This window comes from Pagrus major, chromosome 10 (genome assembly GCF_040436345.1).
Source record: "Pagrus major chromosome 10, Pma_NU_1.0".
Taxonomy (NCBI): Eukaryota; Metazoa; Chordata; class Actinopteri; order Spariformes; family Sparidae; genus Pagrus; species Pagrus major.
In genome coordinates this window covers 8,259,661-8,281,793 of record NC_133224.1, presented here as the reverse complement: position 1 = coordinate 8,281,793, position 22,133 = coordinate 8,259,661, and the positions used below count along the sequence as shown (strand labels likewise).

The window sequence follows — 22,133 nt, the reverse complement described above, 5'->3', positions numbered from 1 at the left end:
TACCCAAGTTGTTCCCCAATAACCTGGATTCAGTATGTGGATGGTAGACTAAGTAGTAGTAATTGTAATTGTCGTAGTTTTTGACTGCAAAATTTGCATATTACAATGTGGTAATATGTGTTTAAAGTTATAAAATTACTAATTATCAGTCAAATACTAGACATATTCAAAATGTCAGAATTTATCTGTCTTCAATCAGTAAACATTTTATAAGTACATATAGAAAGTAGTAATGTTTAGTTAGATCATACTTGACTCATAGCAAGAAAGGAAATAAAAATAGGTTAATTGTTCCTCATACCCTGTTGAGGCCCGGTCTAATGTCAGACCAGAGCCTCATCAGACACACACGCACACAGTCACACACACAGTCACATGAGCAATCACACATACATACACAGACAAGCTCTGACATGCAGCTATATCTTGTATCTTGGGATCTGTCCGCGAGGAACTTCCACCCTCCTGTCACCTCAACCAATCAGAGACCCTCTCCACAGCTTGAGTGAGAAAAACAGCGATTAACTGATGATAGATCCGGGAAATAATAGAAAGGAAGGAGAGATCCAATCAAATAATCAGTGAGGAGAGGGAAGGAGGAGGGCGTGTGAGAAAGATGCACTGTGTTGATTTAAATCTATCCTGAACACAGGATACACAGTGCATATTCCGGTAACCATCCTTTCATCCTCTTCTCTCACTATGGGGGTCAGCAACACACTCTCGCTGTGCTTCAATATGGTGTCTTGAGATACTGGCCAAAAGCCCAACAATTGGGTTTGAGTGTGTCTGTACACACACAATGTAACATTGCAGAGCTTTTGTAAAAGAGAGTGTGTACCACAAGCTCCCCCCACTACTTTTTTTTTCCTTTTTGTGTATGTCTGCTCTTGAGGACGCCTCCCAAGCCATCCAGTGCTCTGTCCACCCCCAATGAAACAGTGGAAACATCTCATTTCACTCTCCTGTTTCTAAACCCGTCTGTTGAGTTTTGCTGTGTGGAAATAAGGAGAATGTGGGAGGGAAGGGGAAGGCTTGAGGTAATGGGGGAGGGGTAAAGAGGGCATTGTGGAATAAAAATGAAGGGGCGTATTGATCAGAGTCGCATAATCTTAAAACCAAAGGGGCAGGGGAGGGTGCCTAGTTAGGGTGCCAGTTAGCTGTCTTCAATAAAATCCAATAATTTTTTTTATCCCACAGTGGAAAGGGAGGGGTAAAGGTACAAAAAAATAGTTTAATAAAATAGAAGAGAAAAAAAACTCTTATTTAAAATGTAAAAGTATAATACAAAACAACAGCAACAAAAGCATAATAGTACTGAAAACGTAAGTGACTTTAAAGATGAGATAGTAGAAGTGTTAAGTAGTACTCGGAAGTTATCTCTAATGACACAAAATAAATAAAAGCTGTCAGAGGAGAGGATGCGGTCGGGGCTCTCAGGTGAAGGAGGGTCGTTGCTCTCTCTCTCTCTCTCTGTCCCTCTCTTTCTCCATCTCCCCTCTCCATCTCTCTCTCCCTCTCCCTGTCACCTCTCACTCCTCACGGAGCTGCAGGCGGTAGCGGATGTAGCGGATCTGGAAGAAGAGCCTCTCCAGCGGCGAGCGATTCATCCCGGGGAGCCTGTAGTCCTCGCTCTGGCTTGCTCGGCGGAAGCCCAGCGACTCGTACAGCTTGTGGGCTGCCAACTTGACGGCCGTCGTGCCAAGGACGACAGCGGCGTAGTTGTTGCGCACGGCAAACTCCAGAACGCGACGACCTAGCGCCTTTGCGATGCCCTTGCCACGGTAGCGAGAGTCCACCGACATGCGCTTCAGCTCGACCGTGTTGTCGTCCTCACGGCCTTGTGCCGCCACAATTCCAACCACGCGTCCGTCGAGCACTGCCACCCAGAAACAGGAGCCTGACAGGAACAAGAGGCGATAAGTTGGATAAAATTAGTAAGAGCAGACTATCAAAAAGATCAACACTTAAAGGCATAGTTACAGAAAGCTAGATGAGAAGATTGACAGTTAGCATAGCTTAGCATAAAGACTGGAAACAAGGGGAAACAGCTAGCCTGGCACTGTCCAACAGAAACAAAATCGGCCTACCTCGGCCTATAAAACCCACCGGACATGTTTAACTGACATGTCTAATACATTATAACTGAGCTTTAGGGGTGGTCCAGGATGGATTCTGGATAGGGCCAGGCTAGAAATGTTTTCCCTCTTGAAGTCCTTGTGCTAGCTAAGCTAACTTGCCGCTGGTGGCTACATACTTACCATACAGACATGAGAGTGGTATCAATCTTCTCATATAAACACACACACATCCGAAGCCCGTAAGCATCTGGTTTAGTGTTTTCATTACTGTAACGTTTTAATCTTTTTCCCATCAATGAGAATATTTTTAATGTCAAGGTAGTTAAGGGTTGAGACCCTCACACTCAGCTGCTCCATTATACTGTGATGCTCGAGCCCATACTTCAAATCCCACAGGTCTTTTTTTAACAAACTATTCAAAATGATTGTCCTCGAGAAGAAAACTAATGTTTTGGATAGATGAAGGGAATAATTGGAAGGACAACAGTGGTTGAGGAAAGAGAAGCTCAAATCAAAATGAGCGTCCTGTGTTTTCATTACCAGTCTCTTGCATCATGTCGTAATGGCCTGAATGCTCTGCGAGGAGAGAACTAGATGAAGAGGGCAGAGACCAGTAACTGACTGGTGCTTAATGACATTAGCCACCCAGTGAGACGCTGCTGATTAAAAGTACAGGCATGACAGAGCGGCCTCTTGGAGCACACAGTGTATTGGAGCAGCAACACTGATCTCAGTTTTGGTTGGATTAGAGGAAGAAATTCTGCATTTTCCAAGTTGACATAGACAGAAAACAACATTTTTACAGCAGCTCATACTGTGTAGGCACTTGCTAAATCAGACACTCAGACAGACACTGGTCACAGATAAAAAGACTAACACACATACAGACAGACAAAAAAGGTTAGACCAATACAGACAAAAATGTCAGCAGACAATGCTCCTCCAACAGAGTAGTGCTAAGAGCTTGAATACCAACCCGATTTAATATCGATCTGCATTCATGCTGCAGTTCCTACGCTGTTTACTTTGACAGTTTGAGTGTTCATGCTCGTGAATTATTCTCCTTTTTGCCTTTGAGTAATAATAGACTAGGTTTGTGGGATAAAACAATTTGAATTGAGCTGCAAAAGATTTTTAATTACAACTTTTGTCATATCTTTTGTCGGCTGTGTCACCAGCTGCAGTTAAAATATCTGCTTTTATTACAGAGCTAGAAAATAATAATCACTAGTTCACAGGGTGTTAAGTACCTGACTAACAGTGCAGAGAATAAAGTCAAATAAATTATGATATGGCTCATCGTGCTCCTTTTGAAATCATTGCACTTTCAATCTTAATCAGGCTGTTTTAAAATGCCCTTGCTTAATTTCCTTTACCGATCATAATCTTTCAAAGAAAACGACCCTCTGAACCTCCTGTTTTTTATTACGTAACCGTGTTCAAACAGCCTCCCCATCAAAGTCAGCAGTATTTACGGCATGTGTTGGCAGCGCTTATATGGTTTTGTATTAAAATGCCATCTGTTTGTTATAGATAAAGTAAATCTGACTATTCCGTGACTGGCAAAAAATCTGTGTCCGACTGTCGACGAGCTTTGAATCCTAATTCTCTCTCTGTGTCCTTAACTCTCTCTTTACACATCCCTCTCCTTTATTTCTGCTGAATCTCTCGCCTTCACACACAAACAGGCGGTGACATTAACATCAGGCTCCTGCTGGAGTCCCGTGTGTTTGGAAGGGATTTGATGCCCCTGCAGGCTTGTGTTAAGCTGATCTGGAGGCTTCTGTTACTGAATAAAACAACTGTCAAACAGTAGGTAGGTTGCAGCGGCAACAGGAAAACCCGAGTACTCCCCGCCCTGATAGGTAGACAGGGGTGTGGCATCACTGGGAGATGGTCTAATCTGACTAATCTCTGAGGGGAGCTTTAATTGGGAATTATATCCGGGGAGATGCATACCTCCTTGAAGTCCTGAGGCATTCTAGATAACTAAAATCAACACATCCTGTTACCCCTGTCGAGAGACCCTGCCTGTATCCATGACAACAGCTGTCTCACTCACTTGTTACTGGCTAGCTAGCTCATTAAAATAGACAACAAAAGACGAGCTTCAGTGAGTTAGAGGCATTAATCGTGTCGGAGAAGGAGACAATATATACGCATTAATACATGTTTCAGGAAATTTTAAGCTAACAAGCTAACATCGGTGATAGCTTTTCCAACAGGCTAACATCAGTGTTAGTATCTGAAACAGGCTAAAATCAATGTTAACTTCTACACGGGTTTACATCAGTGTTAGCTTCTCACACAGACTTACATCAGTGTTAGCTTCACCTACAGAATTACAACGGTGTTAGCTTCTCAAACCTGCTGACATTAGTATTGGGTTGACCAATAGGCTAACATATAGGTTAGCTTCTACAACAGGCGGACATCGATGTGAGCTTCTCAAACAGGCTAACGCCAGTGCTAGCTTCTCAAACAGGCTAACATCAGTGTTCAGTTACAGCGGTGCACCAATTTATACCATCCTAACTAATCCTAGATAATAGTTAAATTCCTATCCTTCTGTCAAATTAGATAAAAAAGCAATTAAATATTTTTCATAAATGTTTTGCTGCCAAAGTCTGAAGTTGATTATCCCGAGTGTTGGTGGATGACTGTAAATCTGAGTGGTACGGACAATCTCTTAAAGTTGTAAGTGTCTTGCAGCCTTAAATTATACTATGGAATAATGTTTTATTAAAGGCAGACGTCAAAGCTGCAGTGTCAACTCCCGCCACACTCGGCCGGCATTATTATGCTCGTGCATGTGTGTGTTGGAGGCGTAGGAGGGGGGAATACGCTTCCATAAAACCCTCCTGACCATCTGTCTGAACTGAGCCTGTGCCAGGAATGAGGACAGCACAGGAAAGCACACTGCAACCACCTCGCTGCCTATCACACTGTGTGTATTACTTAACACTATGTCTCAAAAATATCACTTGAATCATACAAGACATGAAAAAAAGCCTCTCTCCTCGTCCCTCCTCCCCCTCTGACTCTGCTTTCCTTGTGAAAGCTGAGCAGCGTGTATTGACCTCTAAGCTTTCTGACACGATGGCTCAAGGAGCTCCACATCTGCCGCATCTGACACCGCTACCATTAAACTGCGAGGATTTACTTTAGCTATCATTATTTCTGCTGGGAACTGCACTTCCTGGAGATAGGGAGATAGAGAGAGACTGAGAGAATGGAAATAACAAAAGGCAGAGAGATAAAGTTAGAGGAGGAGGTGTGTAGGTGGCAAAACGTTATGCTCCAAAAGGCAGTTTATAAGAGATTAAAAGCTCTAGACTCTCGACAAGTCAGCAGATCTGCAACTGAAATGTCACTGTTCAGAATCTCAGAACCAATTATTGCAAAACCATTATAAAAATCAAACTGTAGGACAAGCATTCTTATGTGAAATGGATTGATTAAAGGCTTTAGAATCAGCTCTGGGGGTGGTAATTTTGTTCAGTTGGTCAGCTGGTCTGTCTCCCACTTTAGTCCAGAGTGAAATTTCTCGACAATCAATCGATTGATTGCATGCATGGTCCCCAGAGGATGAAGCTTAATGACTTTAGCAATCACCCGACGTTCCCTCTAGCAACACCAGCAGATTGACATTTGTGGTTTGGAGTTAAATGTCTGAAAAATACTGGATGGATTACTATAACATCTGGTTCACACACCCCGGATTAATTCTTATAATTTTGTCTAACCTTTAACTTTCTATCATCGTTTCAAAATGTCATCTTGTCCATTACTTTGGTTTATGACCAAATACTGACGAACCTAATGACATGACATGACCCATCAGCCTCAGTTGGTCTGTGTGTAGCGCTAATTAGCAAATGTTAGCATGCTAAGCTGAGACGGTGACCCTCATAAACATTACACCTGCTAAAAATTATCATAAGTTATCGTTGTGCTGATGTTAGCATTTAGCTCAAAGCACCATAGACACAGAGCTGCTATCATAAACCATATTCACATGGCGGCCATTTTCCTCGACAAAAAAGCTCAAATAACGTACAACTGTATGTTCCAGGTTGCAAGTCCTATCATTTCAGTCGCTGATCAATCAGTGGTGAAATAATAATTTTTCAGAGAATTCATCCGACTTGCAACCTAGAAAACAGCCACATAGCTTTATCCAAACAATTGAGCTTCCTACTCTGAGCATGACGTAAGAGAAAAAAGGCTGCAACGTGAATGCGCTCTATTGCTGTCGACTCTTTGCTTTGTTAAAAATTCCTTAGAGTTTCCTTTAGTCAGCTAATTGGCTTTCCAGTATCAAGACATGAACAAGCTCAAGGAAGGCTCCATTCAGAGAGTTATACAGAGTCAAACAGACGAGACTAGATCATTCCTCTCTTCATAGGCCTGACGAGTCCTCTGTCTTAGATTGGGTTTGTTTGTGGGGAGTTCGGCAGGTTTTCATAAGAATAATTGTCGGATGGGGACATTATTGTGTCTGTCTGTTGTTGGGGGAAACTGGAGCGCCGCTCAGTGGTTAATATTAAAGAGAATATTGAAATAAAAGGGTGCAAATGAGGCTTAAGATTTATGGACGGTTGATAATCTCTCTCCTTTGTATCTTTCTTCTAGCTCCCATCTATGTTCCCTCTTTCCCACTAAATACCACACATAACAATTCACATGGGTGAAGCTGCTTAGTCACCACAAGAGTGATTGGAAAGAGGGAATAAATACGATTATGTTTCCCAAACAGACCTCAACAGCTCTTCCTGTTGTGTTTTTGAGCAAAGCGTTAAGATCCCTGTTGCTCCAGTGCAGCAGGCCAATACTGAGTAGTAGCTTAATAAGCTACGAATACAGTGAACCGCCTGTGTTTTTAGTGTGTGTAACCGAGGCTAGAAAGTCGTATGAATGAGCTTACTCACTCAGAAAAAAAAGGAAGTTAAAGAAAGAGAGAAGAAGTCATTCATCGGTCTTCTCTGACAGAGAGAGTGAGCAGAGGAGGAGGGAGGCGAGGCATCTGTGGTAACAGTAATAGTGATGAGCCTGAAAGGATCCATTATTGCTGCGAGGGCATACAAACACAACGGGGGGAGGGAGGACAGAAAATCTACCATTATTACAGAGGGGGGAAGGGGACCTGAAGAATACAGATGATCTCAAGACGAGAAATAAATCACGGCTGAGAGCGAAGGCGGGAAAGGCAGCAGGAAGAAATCGTTTGCAATGATTCTCACACGAGCCAAAATCTGATTACTGCGTTCTCAATGCGACGGATCTAATTTCTTTAACTACTTCACACGGATGTTAATACGCCTCTGTGCATGTGTGTGGGAGTGTTAAATACTGGTTGATGTTGCGATATGAAGCCTGTATATATATGGAGAGAGAAAAAAATCGCACACATACACGGGAATAGTTTTTATGGTGTCTAACAAGATTATTCTCTTTTTCCTCAGATGAGGGATAATTTGGTTGATAAGCGTTCAGTCTAGACGCCGCCTCACTGCGCCGGAGTTCACTTCTCTGTGAGCCAGACGCCATCCTCTGTGGGTGTAAGCCCCGACAAAAGCTCATAAGTGGCTTGACTCTATTCTCTGTGTATTGTTTCCATTTGCTTTGTGTTCCACTGATTAAACCGTGAATTGATTGCTATTTTTATGTTATTTTATTTTATCGCTCCGCAGCGCGTCATTATTGCAGTGTACGTTAGGCACTAAGTGATTAATGTTTCAGGACTGTTGCGTCACTGCGTGATTAATCTGATCTGACCAGGCGTTAAACGGCGAGTAGGCTTCACTGCTCCACGTAGTAAACAGAGTATTGTAAAGCGTTACTTTCTATTCTAAGGAATCCATTTTGGGTCTGGCTATCAAAGTGGAATCAAGAGAAGCAATGGATGCTATTTTAATTTGTCATACATTAATTAACTGATTAACTTTAGAGCATGTTGACAGGCGGCTGCAGCCAGGAAGCTAATACAAGAAAACACAATACAAATTCTGTTTATTTTAAAGGAGACCTATTGTGCTTTTTTGTTTTTTCCTTTCCTCTTCAGTAGTCCCACCTTTAATTATGTGACTTTGTGACATCACACTACATCACTGTATTACATATTTACATTATTTATGTCCAGTGGTTAGTTTGGCAGGTAAGAATTGATTTAGCACAGCTGCTCTGTTGTTGTTGGCGGTGCTGGGTCAGGCATGTAAGAGCTGACCAATCAGAGGAGGGATTCCTTAAAGAGACAGGAGCTAAAAACAGAGCGTTTCAGACAGAGTGGAAAACAGTGCTGCAGTACTGGGCAGTATGACATATATTTCTCTTTTAATGTTCAACTTTCCCATTTAAAAGAAAATGCTTAAGTTGCTTCTGAATGTAAATTGTTTCGGTGTTGTTTGGTCTTATACAACACTCGCAACCTTCCTAATGTCCTTCCAGACACACTGACACACCCTCCTCCTCAGGTCAGAGTGCATGCTGGGAGTATGGATTAGCCTGTCATATAAAACCCACGCGTCAGCCGTTTCTTCCTCCGTCACGGACAAATGAGGGTGAGAGGAGGGGACCGCTGTCCACGGGACACACTCTCCAGATGTTTACACAAACACACAACAGCGCAATTACATTAAATGAATAATTCATGAGTATTGACGTACAGTAGAAGAAGCCTTTAAGCCAAACCCAATATGCAAAGGATGCACTGAACTGTGTGTTGTAACACAGACTCACACTCACCCTGTTACACTTCCATTAGTTCTGACAAACTCATTATCTGGCCCTATCTGTTACTGTTGGTTTTACTGCCTTCCTGCCCATCAATGCACATTATTTGTTTATATGCAAACATGCAGGTAAGTGCCCATATTTAACACAACGCGCTACACTTCACTGTGCGCATGCCATTGTTCACATGGCTGCTGCTGCTACCGCCTGAGCCCCTCTCCCCCCTTCATCTCCGGGGTCAAAGGTCGTCAGGCTGGGCTTCACGCTAACATACAAAATGTGACTCTAACCTATTACAATCTAGACCTCCGTATATTGTTGAACCAAGCAGGCTTGACTCAAGCCACAGAAATCACTTTTCATCTAAAGAACAAAACGTAATCACAAATTAAAAGTTTTAACAACTTAAAAGTATTAGTCTACTTTACTCGTTTCCTCGATGTGAACTGTAAAGTAGATTTGTCATGTTTTGTTCATGTAGTCAGGTGTGTTTTATTCAACTTAGATTGCCACCATGTGCACAGCCTGATCAGCCGAATCTCATGAGATTTTTGCACAACCAGTCCCCGCCAAATTAAACAGACTCTCCTGCAACTGGTCACAATTTCCTGACACCATTTGTGGTTTCTTCTGAACGGTTCTACCAGTCCAGTATGACTCAGCGGTAGTTTTAGTCGAACCAAAACAAATTTTTTGTTTTGTTTTGTTTGGAGGAATCTTGTCTGATAACTCATCAACATGGATTAATAGATGTGTATACAGTATTGTTCGTATTTTCAACGAGATTCACTGAATGAAGTGATCAGGGTCAGCTATAGTTAATTTGCTAGAAAAATCTTTTAAATTGATTAGTCTTAATTTCTTAGTTTCTTTCGTCGTTAACACACCATTGGTGGACGTATTGATTGAAGAAGGACAGAGAGAGATGGATGGAAAGAGGAGGAGTCGGAGTGTACAAAGAGATTTATGCTAGCAGATGTTGTATTGTAATTGCAGCTATTTGAATTTGTCAAACTCTTATTGAGCTGTCGAATTTGAATAATGGACTTTTAGAAATTAAGACTTCACATTCAAATTGAGCTTTTGACGTTAAAAGAAATAGTTCAGTTCATATTTCGCATTATTGTCAAAAACAAAACTCCCTGTCCTCGGATCTCTCCTCCTCTCTGCATTTTAAGTAGTGTTTTTCCATGAAGTTGATGAATTGCTCGGTGGCACCATCACAACATCTGTATTCTGCGACGCACCCATTGATCATCCACAACATCGAGACATCTCGGTTATGAAACACTGATTCAAAATTGTGATTTAAGCTCCAAAAGATTAATCCTCACACGTTTTCATGCCCTCAAACAAACACACACACTCTAACAAACATCAGTCCTTCTTTTGCCTTTTTGCAAAAACTTTTTATCGTCATTATTGTGGCTGCCCAATATGATGTCCTCAAATGTCTTGAAAACAGAAATATTCACAATTAAGAAGCTGGAATCAGAAAAAAAGATACACAAATGGATAAAATAATTGTCTGAGCCCCTCTCCCCCCTTCATCTCCGGGGTCAAAGGTCGTCAGGCTGGGCTTCACACCAACATGCAAAATGTGACTCTAACCTATTACAATCTAGACCTCCGTATATTGTTCCTGGGTAAACCAAGCAGGCTTGACTCAAGCCAGAGAAATCTCAAAGGGTGGAGAAGCTTGATTACTGAAGCTGCTGTTGACACGTCATCTGCTCTCTCAGATGAGTGTCTTTGTTCAATATTGATTTAAGCAGAATGTAAAACAAAAGATACGCATGTGCACGTGGCATACAGTTAGTAATGGACTCAAGTTTCTCTATATGTACAGGCAGCAGAGTCAGCCAGGGGTAGAAAGGACAACATATCTAATACTGTGACAGACTGAATATTTAATCAATATTAGGATTTCTGAGTGGTGACTGAGTTAGTGAGGGCCAGGCTAACTGTTAATGCTAAGCTAAGCTTCCTTGGTGCTCCGAGCTCCCAGTCTGGACCACCAGCTGCAGGGCTAACTGAGCTAACTAGTTAACGGCAGCTACAGTTAGCAGTTACTCCGCCCCCCGTGTGTGCTTTAAGTATGGATTTGAGAGATGCTCAGGTCTGACATGTTGCACCTTTAAATGATTCATTCATTATCAAAAACAGTTGATGATTAAGTGCCTGAGTCTTAGTGACTAATACGTTTGACATTTCTGTGAATGTTGTTTGTGAATGTGTGCATTAACCTGAATGTCTTCTCTGTATATCTGTCAATTCAACCTACAGCTTAAAAAAAAAACTTCCACTTCTACATTATGGCATGAATAGTAAATTACATTTTTCTGCATTTTTTTCCCCAGTTTTTGAAAGACACTGAAGGCTGTTTCCTTGGCCAAGCGGAAACATCACTTCCTCTGTGCCAGGATGATGGATAGCCCAGTTGGCCACTGCAGCACCTCCTCTGCACCGTCAGAGTAGATGAAAAATAAAGAGGAAGAGGAAGAGGAGGAGGAGCGATACAGGTGGGAGACAGGCAGAAAATGCTGTGGCTCAAAAAACCGCAACAGGAGGGAGGGATAGCAGAGGAAAGGATGCCTTATTAATCTGAGGTGTCGGAGATATACCCAGGAGATCCCTTTGTCTGTGTGCTAACCAGCAAACTGTTTGTTTCTCTTTCTTTCTCACACAAACACAAAATATATCTTAGAGTCGAGGAGCACACCCCTCCCTCGGATGCCCCCATTTTTCTATCTAGCGCTCACCTCCTTCCCTCCCTTCACAAGCTTTGTCTCCCTCTCTCTCTCTTTCAGTCTGTCTCCCTCTCTCGGAGCTAAAATAAGCACAGCAGGTAGCGCTGGAGGAAGCTGCTATCCTTCTCTCTCTCACACACACACACACACACACATATACACAAAGCTACACCAGGACTGACCAGCAGGTATTATAAAGTCTCCTGCATTAATGGGACCCCGCAGTGGTCATGACGCCTCATTAAACGGCCAGTATTATTGAGTGGGTATCACATCAAGCCGGGGAGGATTTGGCTCGGTGTCTGGTGTCGCCCTCATTATGTTACATTAACTTTTTGGGCGTTAAGCTGCTTCAGAGTGACCTATAGTGATTGAGCAAGTGCAAGGGAGAGGGTATGTTGCCTGCCTGCTGCTTGAACGCAAGAGGGAAGCTCCTTTGTTCTGTGCTCAAATTCAGTTTAAGAGAAGCTGTTTAAAATACGCTTTTTTGGGTTGCCCTGTGGGATTAAGCGACGGAGAGTCGTAGTAATGGTAACTCGGGCAAACTGTGCGAGGACTATTTGATGAGAATAGGTGCTGACATGAACCAGGCCTGTGACACGGAGGAGAAACGCTGCAAAAAATGTCGTGCAGTGAACACGTCAGTAAAGCAATCACTTTCACAAGGATGGTGTTCGTTGCCTGGAAAGTGTTGTTACTGGAGATCGACTTCAATATTTTAGCTGCTCACTAAAGGTCTGGAAGGCTTTGAAAAAATGTTAGCTGAGTTAGCCAAAGATGTCCACAATGCTAGCTAGTTTGACAAACATCATATGTGTGATTCATGGCACAATTCACATACATAGAAGGGTCAGGCTCATAGATTATATTTGGGGTAACAAAACTAGTGAATTGCAAGATAGAAGATCTTGACAGAAGACGTGTTGTCTGCTGTTCTCTGAACAGTTCTATCAGGTCAGTATGACTCAGCGGTAGTTAACCAAAACAGACTTTTTCTTGTTTGGAGGATTCTTGTCTGATAACTCATCAACATGTGAATACAGTATTGTTCCTATTGTCAAAGAGATTCACTGAATGAAGTGATCAGGGTCGGCTATAGTTAATTTTGCTAGAAAAATCTTTAAAATTGATAAGAGTCTTAATTTCTTAGTTTCTTTCGTCGTTAGCTCACCATTGGTGGACATATTGATTGAAGAAGGACAGAAAGATGGATGGAAAGAGGAGGGGTCGGAGTGTACAAAGAGATTTATGCTAGCAGATGTTGTATTTTAATTGCATCTATTTGAATTTGTCAATATAAAGACTGTAAAGACTTGTTTAATTCTAACAGTTTAATTTAGTCGCATTCAAACTGAGCTTTTGAACTGACACTCATTTGTGTTCATATCTCTCCATATCAGGGAACAAGCTTTTATCTTCTTTTTTTTTGTACAGCCATATACATTCATACTCCTGACTATTGTTCCTTTAATTTGCTTTACAACCTCTCTGCCTACACACACAGACACAAACACTTTATTATGTGGCAAATGAAAGAGGTGACAGCTGGCCATAATTGGAAGCAGAGTGACGTGGCTCCAGTCAGTCAGTCAGTCAGTCTTCCTCTATTACCCAAGCAGTCTGTGGTCATTGTTCACCTGTTCATATAATATTTCACTTAATTGTCAAAAAATGTTTTCTCTCCCCTTTCCCCTGTCTTCGGATCTCTCCTCCTCTCTGCATTTTAAGTAATGTTTCTCCATTAAGTTGATTAATTGCTTGGAGGCACCATTACAACATTTGTATTCTGCGATGCACCCATTGATCATCCACAACATCGAGACGTCTCGGTGATGAAACACTGATTACAAATTATGATTTAAGCTCCAAAAGATGAAGTCTCACACGTTGTCATGCCCTCAAACAAACACACACTCAGTCTAACAAACATCAGACCTTATTTTGCCTCTATGCCAAAAACTTTTTCATGTGCATGCAGCAAGCTGTAACTAACGATTATGTCCATTGTTAATTACTTTTTTGATTAATTGATCAGTTGTTTGGTCTATAAAGTGCTAGAAAATGATTGTAAAATCAGTGTTTTCCAAAGCCCGATATGATGTCCTCAAATGATTTCAAACCAGAAAACATTCACATTTAAGAAGCTGGAAACAGTTAGCTTGTTAGCTCAGTTAGCTGTGCAGTTAGCCAGACTGACTATCAGGTGAGTGTTGGTGTTTACACAACTAGCACAGGGGCTTTGAGACTGCTGGTAGAAAGAGGATTTCAGGCCCTAGCTGGTTAGCATGCTAACTTCAATAGATATCTCTTCAACACAAAACGTCTTTGACACAGCATCAAAACTGTTACTTGTTCTTACATATTGCACCTTTAACTCAATGAGATCTTTGACAGATAATCATCAGTAATTTGGCTGTAATGACTAAGTTGGCAATGACGAGTGTTAGAACAAGTAGAACAGGCTGCTAAGTTCAGAAAATGACATCACCTGACTGTATCTAAGAGAATATCAAGTCAAGGACCTCAGCATGTAGGACCTCATCGCTCAAAATAAGAAACTGTTGGGGAAAATGTGTTTTTAGGGCCTTAAGCTCAACAAGTTTGCATTCTGTACATAATCACACCCTCCTCCGCCAACCTGCACACACTTCGAACACAACACGCACGCCACAACAAACGGCGGTAACGTTAGAGGAGCGTCTCCATCAGCACTGCATGTTGGCGCCCAGGTGTTCGTCCCCCTCTGGGCCCATTCAGTTTGCACGGATATAATCATTAGCATTGTCCAGGAGCAGTGGTGCCTGACCCCCTCTAAACCATCGCGGCCCTGCGGCAATAATGGGAATGCTAAATTGCAATTGTGTGTGCAGTGGATTACCAGGCCAGAGGGCACAATGTCAGAGAGAAAGAGACAATGGCGGGGCAATTGACCGGCTCAACTAACACCTGCTTTTTATATCGGCCCACGTGGTTTGGGTTAACAGGGGATAAATGCATCCAGGAAGTTATGTATGAACATGTGTCACGTGTTCGTGGTCGGGGGCCAATCACTCACGCTCGCAGCTCCTGAAGAGAATGAATAGTTTGAGATGACACTAGAGGTGGATTGATTTTTCCAATTAGAAGCTTTAGTGGAGGAAATGAGCCTTAGCCGACACCGAGTGTACTGCAGAAAGTGTATCAGCAGTTTCCTCCGTGTGATCAATAGCCCTGTGATGCAGCAACCCCCTCCTCCCCCTGCCTGCCCTCCTCCCTTCCCTTCCCTCCCCTCCCATGACCAAGTGGAGCTCAGAGAGGAAGCAAGTGGGGGAAGGAGTGGAGAAAGAGGCGCGGAGGAGGGGTGGGAAAGAAGGGTGGAGGAGAAGGGAAGCAGAGAGACAACCTGCATATTTGATGAGTTGCCTCTGGATTGCCTGAAGACTCTGTAGGCCGAGCCACTTTTTTTTTTTTACAAGTTTCGAGTACAAGTCGCTCTGCCTTTCATCTAGTTTGTCGCCTATCCCTCCTGCTGTGGCAAAGTTACAGACTCTAGCTTTTCAATTCTGGTGCTGGAGCATTGTCGACTGACAAACCAGACAGTGTGCATTTTATCTCCCTCGTCTTACCTGTGGGTGTCATGTAATAAGCCTCTATGTCAGCCATGTCCGTGTGCAGAGCACAGTCCAGATAACCGTGGATAACTTTCCTGCTGTAGTAGTAGCGCGCACCCATGAGAATGAGGGGCGCGCAGCAGGTCAGCGTGACGGACTTGGTCATGAAAAAGCACATTACTATGGAGAAATGGAAGAAAAATAAACGAAACCTGTCAGAAAAGAGAATCACATGTTTGATTTTTGGCAGAATTTGACCCCACACACAGACACAGAAGAAATGTGACATGATACAATATGAACACTTTGATAAGGAGAGGTTAGATCTGTGAAGTAAGGCACGTTAGAATAGTTTGACAGGGTAACAACTTTCAGCAGAGAGGACATGTTAGTGTTGGAGTCATCAAAGCACTTCATTCCATACTGGAGTAATTAGTCGGATGTGACGCTGGGGGGCGCAAAGGGAAACACAAACAAGCAGGCTGGATGCTGCATAGCATGTTGTTGCGTGGCATGCAATAACCAAGGAGTTAGTTCACTCCAGTGCGCCCCAGCGTGCTGTGACACATCAGCTGACGTGTAGAAGGGAGAATGTCTGACTATTAGACACAATCAGTGAACCAGAATCAGTTTGGGGAGATTTTACAGGCAGGACTGTCGTGTTTTCTGACTTGTATGAGTGTGATCGACGCCAGATTTATACCTGTGTGGATTCTGATTCGGCCTGTGTGTTGATTTTGGCGTGCGTAACGGCGCCGGTCACGATACATGAGGGTTTAATAAGAGCAACATCAACAAAAGCCGAACGAGATCAGTGCATGACTGGCGCATTGGCTGCTGTGCAGAGGCGGAGGGGGTGGGAGAGAGAGAGAGAGAGAGAGAGAGAAGGGGGGGGGGGGTGCGCGCCGCGGTTGGGGATGTGTGTGTGTGTGTGTTGGGGGGGGGGGGGGGGGGGGGGGGCTCAGGGGAGTGCTTTTCGGGTACGTGCGCGCACCCCGTGGGCCAATCCTCAAATTCATTCACTCATTCATTCACGGCACCGGCATGTCATCACATCACAGCAGCGGGCCCGCCGGTTACACACGTGCACCATGCGCCTGGCCATGCCTTTTGTTGCATGATGTGTGCAACATGCCGGTGTGAGCCGGCGGACACACGGGAGCCGCGTTTGGCACCGGCGCTGCAACAGATTTCAACTTAGCTGCACATCGGGGCCAGATAGGGCGAAGAAACGTTAGGTTTGTGTGGGATTTAAGACAAGTTCCTCCAATAAATCACAGCAGAAGGAGAGAAAAAAAGCGCACTAGCCTTCAGTGTGAGTTAAGAAATAACTCCTTTATACATAATTAATGTTAAGGGTTGTGATGAAGTTATTTAAAAAAGTGGGTCTGAAAGCCTAACAGAAGCCACATGATGCAAGGCACTTACCTGTCAGAAGAGCGTATAAAAACTGGGTCTTGGGCTGCTGCCTGAGCCCCCTGAACGCCGTGTTGGGTATCCTCTCCATAATACCCTCATAAAAGATGCGCCGCACCTCCTCCTGATCCCCGCACTCGAACTCGCGGATAAAAACCGCATCTTTCCGCACATCCTTGGCCTCGGCGGCGTTCAGAGCCGCGCTGGACGGAGGAGAGCTCCACATGATCGACTCTTTTTTGGTCCCAGGTATAGCATCGTGTTCGTCCGCAACAATTTTAGTCTCGCAAACCATTTTGGGAGACGAAAAATGCATGCAACTGGCCGCGAAAAAACAACTACAGTTCGGAAAAAATAGGGGGAGAGAGTGAGAGTGAAAATGGATGATGCGTGAGATTTTCTTAAAAAACAGAGAAACGATGAAGGGGATAAGACGAAGGGGGATGTTCTGCTGCAACCCTGAGCGTTTCTGACGACCAAGACTTGCCGGTGTGATTCAAGCAGTATTTATAAACGCGCAGGGCGGGTAGATTCAGGTTCAGGGGTTGGGGTGGTCCTCTCGCTGCACAGATTGGTGGAAACTGCGCCGTTAAATGCTGATGGTCGAGGGAGGAGGAGGAGGAGGAGAGAGAGAGAGAGAGAGAAAGACTCAGTCGCTCTCTCCGCGTCTGACCGGGCTTGTGTGTGCCGGCGACAGTTGTGTGTTTTGAGGATGTGGGCTCATTGGGGGGAGGGGGGGGGGGGGGGGGGGGGGGTGATGGCCAGATTGCGTAGAGAGGTTGTTTCTGACCATCTTCATGACGCCTTTCAGTGAGGAGGATGCCCTGTTTGTTGAGGTATCGCGGCTATGAAAAGGATGCGATACGCAGCACAAAGGCGCAAGGTAACGTGGGGGCGATGCGTCAGACAGGAGGAAGCTTAGAAAAACACTCTTATGCTGTTCTGTCTTTAGAAAAACGAGATTATTACGAGTTATAATCTCTGTTTATGATTACATTTCAGTCTGTCAGCTTCTCAACGCAGAATATCTGTGGTCATCTCGGCTGTTGCGCAGATAAATAGACTCCTGTGACTGTGAGGAGGTGGAGAGAGATCCCGATATAAGCCGTGTAGATTTATATCCTGACATGAATCGACATTAAAATGACGCCTTCAGCTCTGCTGTAGTCGCCCCTGTGTCGGAGTGGGGCTGTGCAGCCTCCTCCGCCTGTTGACTGACAGCTCTGCTGCACTGCAGTGATTCCTCCACGGCTTCCCTTCGCTTTGTCACCCTGCTCCCGTCACACACCAGCCCCTAACATGGAGATTATATCTCGCCTTACTGCGCATCTGAAAAACCTCCCATTCGCTTATCAGTCGCCAACTTGCAGCGCACACTCTGCAGCCGCTTTTACGCACGACTGTGGCGATGGTGATGATGCTGCCGCTCTTTGTTGTCCCCCGACACTCCCTGTGATAAACCGTGACTGTCATTACAGAGTCAAGCTTTTCACGATCAGAAGTGCTGTCGTGATTCGCGTGTGCTTTAATGTAACGAGGAGTGGCACGGAGACATTAGAGCCTGACCTTTAAAAGACAGAGAAAAAAAGGATGGAAACATAATCTTCACATCAGGATGCTGTACAAGCTGGGAAAAACTTCCAAACAAGCACCATAAGCCTGCGTAAAAATCACTCTATAAAGTTTCTCTCAGAGAGCCAAGTTCATATTTTCATCAGGGGAACATATGAAAACGTGTAAACCTGCAGCTCTTTGTGGCAGTCGCATATGTAGAGCAGAACTAGTTTGAACTGGATCATCGGAGGCAACCTGCTATTGATAAGGCTGCATCCACCCCCACTCCCTCCTCCCTAAGGTGTCCCCTCCCCCCTTCTCCTAACCATAGACGAGAGAAGGAGGAGGAGGAGGAGGAGGAAGAGGAAGAGGGCAGTGAGATAACCTGCAAAATGTCCTCACATACTCTGTTCAACCCTAGTCATTTGTTCGACAAAAAATGCGGTGGAAAGATGGGTTTCTACGCATCAGCATCTGCTCTGCTGCACGACCGGGTGGAAGATGCTCTGAGCATGCGTAGTGCCTCTTTTTTTTTTTTTTGCTCGGCTCCTGGGAGTGCTGCCTTCAAGTGCTGTTGGTCATGTTGCGCACAAAGGGGAAAAGTTGCAATAGATGCATAAGATTTTGGAAACACCCACACAAAACGTCCTTCTTACAACAGGGGTGCCCAAACTTTCTCTCTTGGAGGGTCAAAACAGAAATGTAAAGGCAGGGTCCAGGCCAGAATTAAACACCTATTGGATAGCATTTTCAAAGAGGTTTCACCTGCGCCTGATTATCCTCACCTCCCTTGTGTATATAGTCAGTGTGCTCCCTGCTGTCTGTGTCAGTTCGTCTGTTCAGCTTCCCTGTGGTTTGTTTCTGGCTTTTCGTTCCTGGTTTGTACTTTGCTTTTTGGTTGTACTTTGTGATTTTAGAGTTTTGGATTTTGGCTTTTGTCATTAAAAGCTCACTTTTTGTTCAGTATTCGTATGCCTGTGTCTTGCGTCTGGGTCCCATTTTGTGCATCCTGACAAATACTGAAGCAAAGTACAAATATCTGGGGCCGTGTGCAGTTCTCCAGGGATTGAGCATTTTGATACACTCACAGTATTTATATAGCAGCTAGGCCTGCTTTATAGACAGAAAAGCCATGGAAATCCTACTTTCTACAATAGGAGACTTCTGTTTCATGATTATGACCAGTTGTTGAGGGCCGTGAAGATTATAAAGTTTAAAACATTCAGTTTTTCATGTTCAAAAACTGTTGTGATAGTGAGTATTGGTGCCAGACTTAGAGTTAAATGAACACAAACTGTAGTTGTAAGCTTCATTGCACTGGACTGTATTAGATCTGAGGCTTTATCTCCTGAAATAAAGTGATAACTGGATTACTTCCTGTGCCACTTTCTGACATTTTTCTACTGACTATATTATCATAGTCTGTAAAACAACTGCTGTAAGACAGTAAATGTTCCCAATTAGAACCAAGTACTTAAATGCCAAGTACTGGGTACCTAAACATGACATAAAAATGTATTAGTGCAAACAAAGGCTACGTATATCTGCAAGGCCGTGATCTGTCTGCATGGCATCGATGTAAAGAAGTGCACAGTGGTTGATGTCTTGCGGTCTCCGTGCCCGAGTGCGTCAGCCTCATCGCAAGCATCTACATCCATACATCTTTAATATACCCCCCTATGCATTGACTCTATCTGGTTGCAGTCAGGTGTTGTGCACTGCCACTGAATGCACTTTAGTTCCAGCATTTTGAGTGTGGGTTTTCTGTTGTAATGTTGCCTGTCTACCACAAGGCGTCACTGCTGCCGCCCCAGTGTAACAGAAAGGACAGTTGTCAGTCAGGCCTCTAGTCACCTGTGGTTCAAATAAGTGCAGTTTGACATTCACTGTTTTTTAATGCACGTGTGTGTGTGGTGGATCATACATCTTTTTAAAACTTAAATGCACAAAGATATCGTTCCAATCCTGGAACCAAAACTTGGAATCGATAAGCAGAATCGATAAAATTCATACGATACCCAACCCTAACTACAATTATCTGACAGCTTCGGTTACTAAATACTCAATTAATCAATACGTCTGACTGACAGAAAATTAATTGGTAACTATTTTGATAATCCCTTGAGTCATTTTTCATATAAATATGTGAAGATTTGCTGCTTTTCCTTTTGACTTTTTAGATAAATTATTTGATTTTTAATATTAATGTTGAGGTTTTGGTCTATCGGTTGAAGCAAACAAACATTGTGAAGGTGTCACATTGGGCTCTGGCTATTTGTGACAGCATTTTTAAACTATTGTCATAATTTTTTACAAAAAAAATACTCAATTGATTAACAAAGATGATTATAAGTTGCAGTCATATACAAAAAAGTTACAAATCAGCTCCACCTCAGCCAACTACAGCAGTAAGATCCTGCTTTTTCAGTATATTTTCCTGATTATACCTACCAAATTTTACATTTAAGTGACATTTTCAAAGCAGCAGAATATTATGACAGTGTGGTATTCCTACTTTTACTGAAGTTAAGGATCAAAATACCTTCTTCACCACTGGGAGTGACACATCAGCTCATATGTCATCCAGTATCTCACCCACTAGTCTAAAACAAACATCAGCAGAAATGTTTAAATTGAGCTCCAGGCATGTCCTGAACTAAAGAACATAATGTTTTGTAAATTTGTGGAGACAAAGTAGTCGAAACCGGTGTGAATAAAAACATGTTTGTTACATTTTCATATAAGTGCATTTAAATATAATAAGTAGATTCAACACTTGTCTAATCGTGTTATAGTTTCCCTGAATCTAAAAAAGAAATTCTGGTACAGATCTCTAAAATGTGTGCAGATTAAGTATTGGGGAGCGACAGATGCAAACATCTATAAAGATATTTAAGAAAATAAAAATTCTAACTCAAGATAAATGCACTTTAAGGCATTTTCTTAACCTGTAAAACTGCTGCTGTGAAACAGTAAATGTGCAACTATAGTCAAAAAACTTTAAACACCTGATCATCCACACTGTGCCTGTCATCGTGGACACAGTGTCGACGTGTAAGATGCCTTGGAGCGTTGGTCTGAACCCGTTCTCGCAGTACAAACACAGGCCAAATATACTTAGGAAAATGTTTTCTGAGTGACAGATCAGCCAATTTGCCTCGGGACACAGCTGACAGTTGAAAGACAAATATGTGAAAAGCAAGGTCGAAAGCTTGTTATGACAGTCTTGCCACCATCTCTGCCCTGTCGCTGCACAAAATGGACTTGTAGCTACGTATGCTGTTTTATATCTGTCGCAGACCAACACTATTCTTATACCAATCCCTTACAGTGGTCAGCGTGAATACCCTCATATCAAGTTCACCTGGTTTGCTTTGACACAGAGCACAGAGCAGTGTCTGTGAGTAATGATCTACTTTTATGAATCTTACAAAGTTGTTTTCTCATGATGAATTATCTTATCTCGAGAAAACAGTTGTTATTCCGTAATAATGACAAAAATAACATCAATTAGCAGGTAAAGTAAAGTTGTCGCAGGAAAGGAAAACAGAGGAAATAATGTTTCACCCGTGACTGTTTAAATAACTATAAAATATATAACAGTATCATCAGGAGACATTTTCTGGTTTCAGAACTTAACTTATGTACAAACCGATCAGCCACAGCATTAAAACCACTGACAGGTGACGTGAACAACATTGATCATCTCATCACAATGCGATGTTCTGCTGGGAAACCTTGGGTGCTGGCATTCATGTGAATGCCACTTGACACGCACCACCCATCCAAACACTGTTGTGGACCAAGTGCACCCCCTCATCACAACGACACTACCCAGTGGCAGTGGCCCCCCAACAGGACAATGTGCCCTGACGCACCTCAAACACTGCTCAGGAACACAATAAAGGGCCCAAGGTGTTGACCGGGCCTCCAAATTCCCCAGATCCCAATCTGATCGAGCATCTGTAAGAAGTTCTGGAGCAGGTCTGATCCATGGAGGCCCCACCCCC

At 43.3% G+C, this 22,133-nt stretch overlaps 1 protein-coding gene across 1 annotated transcript; it reads right to left on the bottom strand.

Moving 5' to 3' along the window:
• Positions 1-1,532: 1,532 nt before the first annotated feature.
• Positions 1,533-16,885, bottom strand: nat8l (N-acetyltransferase 8-like). Its single transcript, XM_073474448.1, has 3 exons — positions 16,582-16,885; positions 15,169-15,333; positions 1,533-1,900 (listed from the first exon to the last, which is right to left on the bottom strand). Exons 1-3 carry the CDS (start codon positions 16,883-16,885, stop codon positions 1,533-1,535), a joined length of 837 nt encoding a protein of 278 aa, XP_073330549.1.
• Positions 16,886-22,133: the final 5,248 nt, after the last annotated feature.

Coding starts and splice junctions, on each gene's coding strand:
- nat8l (XM_073474448.1), bottom strand. CDS start 16,885: ATGCATTTTTCGTCTCCCAAAATGGTTTGCGAGACTAAAATTGTTGCG. Junction 15,334..16,581: donor TTTATACGCTCTTCTGACAG/GTAAGTGCCTTG, acceptor ATTTCTCCATAG/TAATGTGCTTTTTCATGACC. Junction 1,901..15,168: donor TTATTACATGACACCCACAG/GTAAGACGAGGG, acceptor TGTTCCTGTCAG/GCTCCTGTTTCTGGGTGGCA.